This window comes from Plectropomus leopardus, chromosome 12 (assembly GCF_026936395.1).
Source record: "Plectropomus leopardus strain MGB_pleo_1.0 chromosome 12, ASM2693639v1, whole genome shotgun sequence".
In the NCBI taxonomy this organism is placed as follows: domain Eukaryota; kingdom Metazoa; phylum Chordata; class Actinopteri; order Perciformes; family Serranidae; genus Plectropomus; species Plectropomus leopardus.
The window spans coordinates 20,472,682-20,486,400 of record NC_142187.1 but is presented as its reverse complement, the minus strand read 5'-3'; the positions used below and the strand labels follow the sequence as shown (position 1 = coordinate 20,486,400).

The following is a 13,719-nucleotide window of genomic DNA, read 5'->3' as shown; positions in this document are numbered from 1 at the left end:
TAAAGTTTCAAACAATCGCAGCTTCAACAATAGAGTGTCTTACGACTTTTGACTTTTCTGGATCTATTTGTAGTTCATCTCACTTCTTCTAAATCACCTTATTACATAGCTTTATGTTCATCTACCTTGACGACCAGGAAGTCCAGGTGGGCCTGGGAAACCAGGATCTCCACGGTATCCTTTCAGTAGCTCGATCACAGGCCAAACTATCTGTAACAAAATCACAGGAGGCATGTAGTGACAACACAGTGGTACAACAAGAACAAAACATTTAAAATAGCCCTGAAAACCATCTTGAAAATATCATGACATTCATGAGTTCACAATTATAAGAATAAACTCACATCTCCAGGCGGACCAGGAGGACCCTGATCTCCCTTTTCACCCTAAATATTAGAGCACAAAATCAAAGGATGATGATACAATGCATACCAAAGACTGGGTATTGTTTTTGGCACTAACACATTACTAACCATCGGTCCTGGTGTCCCTGGATATCCTGGCTCACCTACAGGGCCAGGCCGTCCCTAAAGAAAACTATATTGTATTCAAAAGCCACACAGACACACTAGAACATAATGATTCTGCATACATGCACACCCTTATGATAAAACATTACCAATACTTGTCGTCCAGGATTACCATCCTTCCCTGGTTTTCCCTACAAGGACAATGGAGGACAACAGTCAGGTATTGGCAATTTCTTCTCTATGAAGAAAAAATGTTTATGATGGGCCTCGGGCATCCTTTAACCCTCTGAAACCTGAGCAAATTAGCTTGATTTCTTTCAAAATACAGAAGGCAATGAGCAACTTAAAATGATTAAAAATTAGCAAAAAACTAGCAACATTTTACAAGAAAATTACCTCAAAAGTTTTTTTAAAAAAAGAAGAAAATAAAGTTCTCAAATAAAATAAAAAGATTTCTTTCTGTAGCACAACTTTAAATATATAATTACAAGAATTTTACATATAGTTTTCTGGACATTGTTAATAATTTCTTAAATCAAATCTAATAATATCCCTGCAGCTAATTTTCAAGCAAATTTCTTGTCACCTACTATAACTATTTTTTTGGAATTTGTGAAACATTTCCTGCTAAGTTGCTAATTGCTTTTAAACAAAGATTTAAATACTTGTGAAAGGTGTCAACAAAACTTACGTTCATCCAGGTTCTAAAGGGTAAAATTGTTTAATTATTAAAAATGTATTTTTGTTTGACATTACACGCCACTAATAATAAAAGCAGTCAACAGCTGGGACTAACGGGAGACTCTTATTTCATTCTATTTGGACAGATGTGATTAGCAGAGGCCTCGTCCTCAACAGCAGTGTCCTAGTTCAGGTACATACCACAAGCCTACAAATAATAATGCAATTTTTTTAAAAAAATAAAAATAAATAATAATAATTATAATAATAATAATAAAAGACAAACAAAATAACAACAGTTTTGAGTCTGCAGCTGAGATGCCCCTGTTGTTTTCATGTTAAATGAAAAACAGAAAAATCTGGCTTTATCTGTCTCTCCATGGCACACTAAATTTCAGATAAGGATGTTAGGATTCACAGACTCCTAAAAAAATATATACATTCAAATCCAATGAGGTCAGATTTACCACAGCTCAGCTATGGTCTATGATGGCCTCTTTGGTGTTGCTCTAAATGTTGTCAATAATTTACAAGGCATAGCAATGCTGTGACCATTTAAATGTGGAAGATTTTGTCCCAATACTTGAGCTTAATTACCTTTTCCCTCATTTTAGAGCGGTTATTATTGTAGCTTTATTTATTTACGTTTTAATGGTGGGCCTTCATAAAGGCGCTTTAAGGGTGGTGGTAATACTGTCCACTCTAACCTGGACTGAAACTATTTTCTAGCAACACAATTATGATAAAATGGTGTATATAGGTTGATTATAAGATTAAGTTCACTTTTATTGTTAGGAGGAATTGTGGTAATCGCTGCATCAAAATCAAAAACAATAAGACATTAAAGAAAAACATCTGTGCACACAATAAGACAAGAAAGCAAATGAGTCCCATTCACTCTGCTACACAAATGTGTAGCATGTCTCACTTTACATGCTTACCAACAAATACACAAGTGAAAACCAGCAATTATCTGTGTGCCTCCCACACTTCTGTATATCCTCCAGGAGTTGCACATTAATACACAGAAACACTGACTATAGGATGTCTTTCTTTTCTTTTCTGTTCTTTCCTTTCCCTTTTCTGTTTGCCAAATCACATTGATTTCAGTGCTGCATTACTGCCCTCTGCTGATCATCCTTTTTCTGGAGCTATTCCCAATTTGTGGGTAGAACGATATGGTTCAACAGTCAAATACCACTTCAGAATTTCTGTTTTGGGACACCACTATATTTCAAATGTGGTTGCACAAACAGAACAGGAGGCTTAAAGGTGAGAGTGAATGGAATAAATATAGTGTCTGACTTCTGGACCCTCCGGTCCTTTGTCGCCCTTTGCCCCTTTGGTGTAATAGCCGAAACCAAGGTCTCCCTAAGAACAGATGAAAATAAGCTTGAGAATCAGAGAAATAAATAAACAACACTAACAAGGCAAAACAAACATCAGGGAGAATCTTTAGAGATCTAAAAATTAAAAAAAAAGACATTCATTTAAAATATGTAAGGTATACTTACTGGTGCACCCTTGCAGCCTTTATCTCCTATATCTCCTCTGTCTCCTTTTACACCCTGAATAAGACATAAACCTTCATTAGTTTAGTTAATTAGTTTCAACAACTACAGCTGCTTGTAAGTTGTTCTGTCCAACATTTTGGTCCCACATACATTAAGATATTTTTAACTACCCAATTAGCCATAAAATGGCTGTGAGCATTCACAGTCCCTGAGGAATCATATTCTACTATCTTTCCTCAAGTGCGACCATCAGGCCATCGATACAAGAAATATAATGAAAAGGTGACTGAAATTTATTGAGGATGAGGCTGAGTTTTTCCATTTTGGACCCTTCATGAGCTTTTTCTCTAATAATGATCTTTCCATTTTCTTCTTTTTTATTCTTCTACTTACATTTAAGAAAAATAAAAACAGCCACTGTAGAATTTTGAAACTGCTCTAGTTTGTGAAGTGTGACACATATTAGTGCACTGGCTATGTCTCAAATGGACTTTAAAGGCAGTGTCATTCAGGGCAATTATTACCCCACCATAAAACCTAGATATTGCAATACCATCATTAAAAACTACACGCTATGTAATATCAAAGTATCCTCATACAACGGTTCATGTGATACACTACAAATTAGTTTCCCATGATCAACGTTATTTCCTTAGTGTTAAGTTATGTAATCAGAGGTGGAAGAAGTAATCAAATTCTTTACTTATGTAAAAGTACTAATTCCTCACTGTGAAAATACTCTTACAAGTAGAAGTCCTTGTTTAAAATTATACTTCAGTAAAAGTATATAGTCAGGGAAATGTACTTAAAGTATTGAAAGTAAAAGTACCCAATTTGGAAAAATCTTAAAAATCAAAATGAATCAAGAATTACTTAAATATTTATCTCTTTTTTTGTAGCTAATCTAACAACTGACTAATTGTTTCAGCAGCACTTTTGTTGACTGTGTTTTAATTTAAAACAAAATAAACTTTTCTCTTTCCTTTTATTCAAAAATCTTCACTAAACTAACTAGTAACTTAAGCTTTCAGATAAATGTAGTGAATTAAAATGTACCATATTTCCCTCAGAAATAGTGGACTAAAAGTATAAAGTGGCCTGAAAAGAAAAAGTAAAGTTTGCAAGTAAAGTAAAAGTGCTTCAAATTCATACTTAAGTACAATACTTGTATACATATATTTAGTTAAATTACACCACTTTACGTAATTAATCTAAAGTTACAGAATTTAGGTTTAGACATTAGGCCTTCCCCTAAAATGACTCAGGAGTTCACTCAAAGATCACATTGTCGAAACACCATTTGTAACCCATCCACCACCCAAATCTGACCCCCTGTCCTGCTTGGACTGCTTTGTTGTTTACTACTGTCAGCGCATTGGTCAAATTATCACAGCCTTCCAAAATATGTGGGTTACGCACAAACTACTGGCCCATGATTATGTGGGATATGTACTGATTTTGGTGCATTACCTTTTGTGGGAAAACCGACAGACAGTGCATGAGAACAGCCTGGGGATACAGTATACAAATAACTGGCACTGTGATTTAACTTCAGTCTGTTACTGTACTTTTAATATGAGACTCTCAGAGAAAAACTCCTTGATGCGACCTGGTGGCCCTGGTGGCCCTCTTGGTCCTGGTCTCCCCTGCAATCAAACAAATTGAGATCGTCCTCAAACAAAAATAAGACATAATGCACACATCAAATTGTTATGATCATGTCACAGAAATGGTCAGAGGTAAATTAAATGTAACCTTATTGATACACTGTAACAGTGGGTCTAAAAAAGGACTTACCTTTGGTCCACGAGGTCCTGGGACACTACCTATGCCCTCTTGACCCTGTAGGATTTAATTTCATTCCATATATTTTATTTATATGGACAGCACACATTAATAAATATTTCTGTAAATCTGTCAGCGTTAGCCAGCTGGCTAATTTTCAACTAGTCCTTTGGCAAGATGTTTTGAAACCTATAAAATGATAAAATTCACATAACAACTACAACAGCAGGGAACCAGGGGAATTCTCAAGACAGAACACAAGCCATGCAAAGCAACAAGAAACAGCCGAACATCAGTACAAAACAATACCATAGCAATTATATAAATAATTTTAGCACTAATAGCCATGCAAGCAGCATGCAGCAAGGACACACAGTAAAGCATTACATGCAGACATGCAGAGCAGCAATAGCAACAAGAAACAGCAATAGACGGTAGGCAAAGATAAAAAGAACAAGTCATTACATGGGTACATCTTAATAAAATGTTAAAATATGCAGTTACGGGTTAACAATATCTTCATTTGCACTAACACACAGGCCACGCAACACAAAGTTGGCCAGGCTGTTATAAATATAATATAATAAAGTAGATATTTCATACATATCGGACAGAATATAAAGGATGGGAAAGCAACTGTAATGTGTTGATATAAATAATGTGGTCTTCCAGTCTTTCTGAAAAAAAAACCCCCCAAAAAACTATCAGTTTGATTGCAGCCTGGTTCCCACGATTACTATCCTTGTTGTTGCCAATTCCAAACGATGGGTTTAGACTCCTCCTCTAATACATTATATCGTATCACCACCAATTTCACTATCTGAAAAGAGTTTCACAAGAAACCGTTTCACACCCGTAGATGTTCACACTACATTCCAAAATACTTCCATGTGAAAGAACAAGCACTGTGGTCAAAACAAAAAGCCTGCAGCTGTGGTTTTCCTCTGGGCCATTTAGAAATCAAACAAATGTGGTATAAGGTACACACATAGCCAAAATATTCATCCATATTTATTAGCATTACCTTAGATCCTGGAGCCCCAGGGCGGCCAATAAACCCCTGTTCATAAAGCATTTTATCAAGCATCACATAAAAGTTTTACAGTGCTGCATCCACTCTATGCAAGACAAACCGAAAAACTTCACTCACAACATATCCCTGTGGTCCAGGGTCCCCTGGTAATCCACGCTCTCCAGGGAAACCTGGATTTCCCTGAAATACAAAGGAAGTTTCCCTTTTTAAGTTACAATGGAAAACACCTTTAACTCTAATGAAAAATATTGTATAAACTATAATATTATTCATGCAATGTAAATAGTTACCGGCTCTCCATCCCTCCCAGGTGGCCCAGGTGGCCCTGGTATTGTATTCTGTGATATCTGAGAATCACCCTGTGTCATACAGAAAGAAAATGATCAAAAATTTCGTAGTTAAAGCTACTAAATATGGTGTTAACATACCTGACAATTAAAGGTATATAGTAATATTACATGGAAGTTGTTATACTACACTGCTGCATATTATAACTCCGGTTCACAGTTGGGCTCTGCAGCTTCATTACTCATCTTTATGTATCCGTGCACATGACATGCATGCATGTGCTCAGAATTAGAATGAGAGCGTCCCTATATGAAACGACTGCATAAACCGTACTCTTCATTCACCAACTCAGTAACGAGTGCTTATAGAACAAAATGACAACCTATTTTACACAGGCTTTGCCTTCTAAAGGGTTTCAACAGGCTTAAGGGGCAAAGCTAGTTCAATATGTACCAACTGCCATGACACAGACAGCACATTAGAAGTGGAAATGGTGACAACAGGACTCTCACACAGTAATCCTCTCACACTCACAAGTCCAAAAAAATGAGCCTGATGAGGACCCAAGCATGTTGCCAGTGAAAATCTGAACTGCTGCCCTCATCATGTATGCTTTCAAGGAGGTGACAGTGTAAAAGTAGCTTATGAAGACTGTCTTCCCAGAGGTATTAATTCTGCCAGTACTCCAATAGTAAAGGTACAGTACTGTTTGTGATGGGGATGTTCTTTGCGACAACATTCCCTGAAGTTAAAATGAAAGCTTAAACTTGAAATAGTTGGCTAGTCCAAAAATTAAGAAAACAAAAATGAGCACAATTGAATACATAAGTTTAACCATTATGCCAAAAATATTTCCTACATTATATGAGCCATTTGTAATCACATTATATTTTAAATGCTGCTGAAAAGTGTCACTCTGGATTGTGAACTGTGCATAATATCCTACAAAGCATGACAACAACTCACTTAATAAAATTAACTGTGAATTTAATGTCCTAACTCATACACATGCACACATTAACTCCCTGATGTCTGAGTGTGCACACAAATCGACACGCACACGTCCAGGTTTCTCAGGATCTCCCTTGCACCTAAACATGACAAGCCTAAGCTCTCTGATTCAGCCGGCACAAGTATGTCATAGGTTATTTGAGAATGCTTTTCCTCAAATTCATAGTGAGCTCTTATTGTGTTGAACTCTTTTTGATTTGAACAAATCTTTCTTTTTAATATTAATAATATCCTTCATCCATTAGAACAATAATCTATCTATTATCTTTATGCCGTTTTTTCTTTTTCAACTTTTTGCTGTTGTGTTCTTAATGTATTTGTTCCTTTATGTGAAATTTGTCATGCTGCTTTCTTGGCCAGGACTCCCTTGAAAATGAGAATTTGAATCTCAATGGGACCATTCCTGGTTAAATTAAGGTTAAATTTAAAAAATAAAAAGGGAAATGGCTGATTATTTTTTTCACTGCCAGAGGAATTATATTATTCAGGTAAAACAACCAAGAAATTCCCAGGTACTGCAGCAGTTTGAATGATGTGTCCACACAGATAGAAGGTGTCGGGATTAGGAAGTAGCTGAATAGCAATCCACTGTACTTGTATGCTAATCCATGGCAAGTAAAACTGAAGAACTTTTTCTGCCTGCAAACGAATGTGGAAGATAATTCAACAAGACTGATTGATTTACTGGGGGAATACGCACTTGAATATTACGTGTGTAAACTAGAGAAATCTAGTTTTTCTTATTAAACTAACCATGTGGAGTGATTTCTGGCTATGTATAGTCAAAGCAGACTGTTCACCCACCAGGTCTGAGGATGGGGGTTTCACCACTACTAGAAGAACTCTTAATAGCTGGCAAGTAAGCATGGGGCCATTGCTGGTGTGTGATCATATGCTCTGTAACTGTTACTGCTGACAGTCTGTCCCTGCTCATCAACCTAGTAAAGGTTATAGTCAAAGCTGAAAAACCTGTGTAGTCTTTTGAAACCCTTAGCTAAACATGTTTGTTTTTTTTCGCACCCTGCACCTGAAATGTCCATGAGCAGACTGGCTGTAAACTGTTAGTGCACAGACGAAGATGACTTCAGAGTCTGCATCAATCATCACGATTACAACCATAAGAATGCTCTCAAGAAAACTTACTTTCTGATAAAGTAGGTGTACGATGCATACTCTGGTAACACTCAGTGCTAGCAGTGAATGCAAATAAACAGGAACTGTTGTCTTGAAAATTAGATCCAGAATGAGCACATTCCTTGCTGTAAATAAAAGTGTATGGATGGATTTGATAGAGGGAACAAAACAGAAAAAATCTTTAAACAAGTTACTGGTCTCTCGTGGACTAGGTAGGAAATTAGCTCTGGGAGCTCGGGGAGGCAGAGGGGGCACCTGCTAGTGCAGCGTCATGTTTTTCTTGGTGCATCGGATCCTGCTAATAAACTTTTTGAAAGGCAGCAATTGCTGAGCAATTCTGCAGTTTCACCCTTCCTAAATTTAAATAGTGCTAAACAACTGACTGTGGGTTGCGCAGCATACATTTTATTACCTTTGGTCCAGGCAAGCCAGGTGGACCCTGTAAAGTAAAGACAAAGCTGCAGCAAAACTTTGAATAGTAAACTTTGCCATTGATGGTTCATTTTAAGGACAGAAATAAACAACAAAAGACTGAAGTTGAAAAAACCAAGACACTGTATTTGATTACAACATAAGTTAACATAACAGAAATAACTTACTGCAGGTCCATCAATCCCATGGGCCCCAGGAACACCAGGAGGTCCATCGTCTCCCTAAAAGTATGTGTTCAAAGTGTATAAAATGTGGTTCAGGTTTGTTAGAGATTGGAAAAAGTATGATTGAAAAGCTCTTTACTCAAAGCTTCATCAGCAAACACTTTGTATATGAGCTAAAAAGACATGGAAGCAATGCTACCATACCACTGTTACTATATCATATTTACTTACATCTGTTCCATTGCAGCCTGGAGCTCCAACTGGTCCTGGAGGTCCTTGTAAACCTGTGATACCCTGTAGGAGAAAGTCAGCAGATGTTAAAAAAAGGTTAACGAGCATCTATAAACATATGCAGGAACACACATTTACAAAATGATTAAACAATGAACAGAGTGACAAAGATAAATAAGAGACTATGATACCTCACCGGTAAACCATGAGACCCAGCAAATCCTTCTTTGCCTTCAGGTCCCTGTAATGACAAAAACAAAAACACTTTTTAAAAGGCACATCGGAGCTACAGAGTGGAAACCTGGTCTCCCACAATGTTTGTACTTTGTCTGTACACATATAGATTATACACATTTCAAACGTAACTCAGTTTTCACTCACAGAGAAATCAAATAAACAGTCAACAAACACAAGTTTGGATAATATAGTTATTTTACCGGATCGCCTTTTGGCCCCACAGGTCCAACAGGCCCAGTGTTGCCCTGTCAAAGACAGCAACCAATTATTAATTTTAGTGATCTAGGAAGATACAGTAAAAGTACAACCAATAGCGATGTCTATGTACACAAAGAGAAATTGTTATTCATCACAGTCTCTACAATATTTGAGTCAATGTTTCCCTTCTGACAATAGTATTGGATTTGGAGATGTACAGAATTTAAGAGCGAGAGCCGGGCTGAAATTCTACCTTTGGTCCCAATGGTCCGGCATGACCATCTGATCCTGGACGGCCCCCTGATCCTGGGGGACCTTCAAGTCCGGGAAAACCTTTTTCTCCCTGTGGGCATGAGTGTATGTGTGTGAGAGAAAGAGAGAAAATGGATGAAAAGGGGGAAGACAAACTGCTAGCAACAATCATCAACTTCAGTTAAAAAAAAAATGCATATTTGCATCTGTAAATGTTGTCAGTGTGTGAAATGTATGTAGGCACAATTAAAGAAGCATTCACAGAGTTTCATCAGTCTTCATTAAAATATTACTGAGACTGATGCTTAAAGGTGCAAAGGGTGCCTATGGGATGTTTCCATTGGATTTAGGATTATTGCAGAACATGAGCTCTGAGACAAACACGACAACATTTACACATTTTTTGGGTTTTTTTTCAGAAAGATAATCTTCACAAATGCACATCAATTTTGTGATTTTTTATTCATAAATGCAATCACCAGAAGTAAAAAGCTAATGTTAGGCTATAAATAAACTACACCATAGTCCCATGACTTAAATTCCCCACCACAACGAGGTTGTGAAGTCATGTTCGGCTTGATGACATTCTGTAGTCTCATATGGCCACCTGTTAGAAACCGTCTTTTTTAAGAAACATGAAAGCTTCAAAGTTCATGAATGGGGTATTTACTGGTGTATTTTATGCCGTAGAACAACATATGTACGTCTCTTAAGCTTTGTTAATCACAATTTGGGCAAACCGTTGCTTAGGCCCAACTGTATTTGATTACAAAGGATTCATGTGCGTAACAGCGAGTCTCTCTACGAGGCTATAACTATAATGAAGGATGTTGACACACTCTTGTTGAAGTATACAACTGCACCTGATGTGTTTAGATTGTGGAAACTGCTTAACAGTGCCGTCTTTTTAATGCAATGGTAAGACAGTAGCACAGGTCTGTTTTGGAAGCTTTTAAAATGAGTAGAGATGTTAAATTAATGACAGTATTTGTGTGGTAGTAATAATAAAAACAATAGGCCTTTTGCATAGAAAGCATACACAGCAGGAAAAGCACTTGTTTAAAAAAATACATTTAAAAAAGTGTCTAATTAACTAGAAAAAATAGTTGCATCAAATGAAATATTGAAAATGTACAACAGCTCATGTACATCCATACTACAGTTCATGAACATGACCCGTTCTATAATGTCTTGAATGATGGGTAAAAACACTATAATGTATTTAGTAGAAAGTTATGTAAAATAAAATGGTTTCAAAATTGAATGAGGCGGAATTCATTTATAGTGAACTCAAGCACTGACGGCTGAATTTGATGAGACAATAGTTGATCCACTCACCCTGCTGCCTTTTACTCCTTTACAGCGGCACCTTGATCTCCCATTGCACTCACACTGAAAAGAAATTGTAACATTGTTCAGCGTGCATTGCGTATATGGAAACAATGTCTTAAATGGATTTAAAAAGCAGCAGTTCTCAAGTGGTTAACGTTTTAGTCACTGTCTTTTGTTGGTCGTGTTTCTGGTGCTGTTAGGGAGAAAGAATGCAGCAGCAGTAGAAAACTTGCACACAGAGAACTTAAGTGCAAACATTTCAATATTATAATCTCCCCAGTGCACTGGGGAGAGTTGACTTTAGAGCATTTTAAGCATTTAAAAAAAAAAATCCAGATTCTACTCTGAATTGTATTTTCTTTCTTTGTGCTCCGGTCCTCCATTGCAAGTCCACCTGAATGTTGACTGCCTCTCTAGCGTGAAAGCACTCTTTTTTTTCTTGTTTAATTAGATTCCCTCAGCTACCCCCCACAGTCATATGTACCTCCCTCAGTGGGTCTATGCCCCCAGAGAGGTGTACCACTCATCTCAGGAGCTATAGCTACTGTTGGCAGTCTGCTGATTTGAGTGATCCAAATTATTGCAATCGATTGCACTTTTTACAAAAATTATGTTGATTTATTTGCACAATAAAGGAGTTTACTTTGGTGGGATTTGTGGAAGCAATTTGCCATGCATAACTCTCCATTGCTAACATGTCCTGTGTTTCTGGACAACACACTGGCCTTTAATTTAAAGGCAGTAAACACAACTGCTTATCAGCAAAAGAAGAAGCTTCACTGAAGCTAATGCACTAAGAGGGTGGAGCCAAGGTAAATAAAATAGAGTAAAATGCACAGTGGATTGTTTGTCTGTAGGCTAGATAAAAGGTCAACTAAAGGTTATATTAAGCACTTGATACAATTACCAGTTGTCAGTTAACTGAAAGTAATTTCTCATGCATTCAGTTTCCAGTTCACCTTAGTCTTGTGATGATTCAGTCAAAAACGTGAGTACAACGCTCCAAGACACAAAGGGGGAACAAACGGGTCTGACATTTCCGTTATACCTTAAATTGGCTCATTTAATAAGAGACATTTTACCGTAATGAATTCAATTTCCTTGTGCACATGAAATTATAATTAAGGATAAAATTAATTGAATGTTAAAAAGCCGTAGATGTGTTTTCCATTGCTGTAAGAGCATGAAAATGTAGATTTTCTCATTATTGGTGAGCTTCAGCCTTTATCACAGATGATTCACAATTTTATTATTAGTTTGTAGCAGTGATGTAAAACACTGGTTCTCAACCTCAGGTCCTGACTCCCACTAGGGGTCCCTAAAGCCCCAAAGCCATATTGATTTAAAGGGCTGTAAGACAATGTTTCTCAGAAATGTACCACAATCCTACATCTCAGCATTTCATTTATTTCTGTGAAGAACAATCATTTAATTAGTTATTTTCAAGGTTTAAATTATTTTTCAATTTATAAACTAAAAGTATCTCACAGGATAAAGGCACAATTAAGACCTGGACACAGGCTACATTCATAGAGCCTTCACTCTCTGCTAAACAGCCTCGTAGTACATTAGAGAAGTAGCAGTTAAAACAACCAAAGACCTAACTGAACAATGTCGAAGCATAAGGAAGAAGACATAATTCAATTTACACAAACTTGCTGCAGTCATTGCGTTCACTACTTGGGTTATTTGTACACTTTATCATTTGTTCTTAGCTGTTATTGTTAAGCATGGACTATAATTTGAAATATCCATAAAATATGCCACTCTATCAGGGCTTGTCAGTTTATATAATGATAGAAAATGGGTTTCTAAAAGGAAAAGGTTGGGAACCACTGATGTAAAGAACTTACATTTTTTTTAGCAGAGAAAAACGATATAAATGTCTCTGCTTAATTCTCTGTAAAGAGCTGGGTGCCTCTTTCGCTTATTTTCCATCTACCATATCCTGTCCCTTTTCACTGACCTTACATAAAAAGGGCCCACCAACATAGCCCAGTGAAGTGAATACTGTACACAATGATGCAAACAGACTGCAAAAACCCCTGCATCTCTTCAGGATACAAGATGTTTGGAGTTAAGCACAGACATTGAAGTTACAAACAGACCACAGACTTGTATATCAAAGTTAAGGCTGTGAAGAATGAATGAAGCTAACATTGTACACAGCAGGAGACAGGATGATGCTGTTCTCCCATAAACACTGGTTTTGTGGATTTTTATGTGGGACCTGGGAGAGATTCAGCAAGAGAAAGGTAAAGTTATACAAAACAACATTTGGAATTACTAAAATAAATTAAAATGTTACTGATGCATTGCTTAAAAGGGCAAGTTGGAACAACTGTGATAAACATAGTAAAGATGCTGCTAATTCTTTCTAGAACAAAGCTCACCAATCAGCTATTATAGCTCAAAAAATAACCCAATTTTTGCAGTAAAGTATGAAATAAACAACATACAGCACTATGATCCTGGCAGGATCACAAATAAGACTGTGGCCCAAGTGTGTACAGTATGGAAGAAAAGCACAAATGTAAAATCAGCCAATAGTGTTTGCATTTCAAAACCTGTCCACACTGCTCTGTTGGCTAAATAAAATCTGATCTTTCTGTAGTGTTATGTCAGTAAGGAAAAAAATAAAGATCTTACATTTTTGGCCACAGTGCCCATCAACATCACAGCAAACAGGATCAGAGGAACTTCAAACACTGGCCTTCTCATGCCTCTTTTCTTCATCCAGTTACATCAAAAGCTCAGCAGTTCACCACACACACCCGAGAGGTGATGAATGTCTTTTTGAGTGTCCTCCTCGGCAACTACCCTTCACATCACATCCATCCACCGCTGCACTATGGGTGATGATAGGCCATGGCTTCAGTTAAATTAAAATTCTTCATCTGGGTTAAAGTGCCTTGATAGACAGGACAGCCCAGAGAAGTTGTTTATCCTGAGGAGGG

At 37.1% G+C, this 13,719-nt stretch overlaps 1 protein-coding gene across 3 annotated transcripts in view; it reads right to left on the bottom strand.

Moving 5' to 3' along the window:
- LOC121951868 (uncharacterized) overlaps positions 1–13,646 on the bottom strand; it is a 36,581-nt gene extending 22,935 nt beyond the window's left edge. The window contains exons 1-19 of one of the 3 annotated variants that reach the window (XM_088085418.1): positions 13,412–13,646; positions 10,769–10,822; positions 9,432–9,521; positions 9,181–9,225; positions 8,940–8,984; positions 8,744–8,806; positions 8,516–8,569; positions 8,329–8,355; positions 5,774–5,842; positions 5,601–5,663; positions 5,475–5,510; positions 4,463–4,507; positions 4,234–4,311; positions 2,666–2,719; positions 2,457–2,522; positions 620–661; positions 474–527; positions 345–386; positions 126–210 (exon numbers count right to left, since the gene is read on the bottom strand). In XM_088085418.1, the coding sequence (XP_087941544.1) occupies positions 126–210; positions 345–386; positions 474–527; positions 620–661; positions 2,457–2,522; positions 2,666–2,719; positions 4,234–4,311; positions 4,463–4,507; positions 5,475–5,510; positions 5,601–5,663; positions 5,774–5,842; positions 8,329–8,355; positions 8,516–8,569; positions 8,744–8,806; positions 8,940–8,984; positions 9,181–9,225; positions 9,432–9,521; positions 10,769–10,822; positions 13,412–13,498 (1,099 nt within the window). In that variant the 5' untranslated portion in view covers positions 13,499–13,646. Of the gene's footprint in view, positions 1–125; positions 211–344; positions 387–473; positions 528–619; positions 662–2,456; positions 2,523–2,665; positions 2,720–4,135; positions 4,312–4,462; positions 4,508–5,474; positions 5,511–5,600; positions 5,664–5,773; positions 5,843–8,328; positions 8,356–8,515; positions 8,570–8,743; positions 8,807–8,939; positions 8,985–9,180; positions 9,226–9,431; positions 9,522–10,768; positions 10,823–13,411 lie in introns of those variants that run through there. The other 2 variants (XM_088085419.1, XM_088085420.1) reach the window with 2 other exon arrangements.
- Positions 13,647–13,719: the final 73 nt, after the last annotated feature.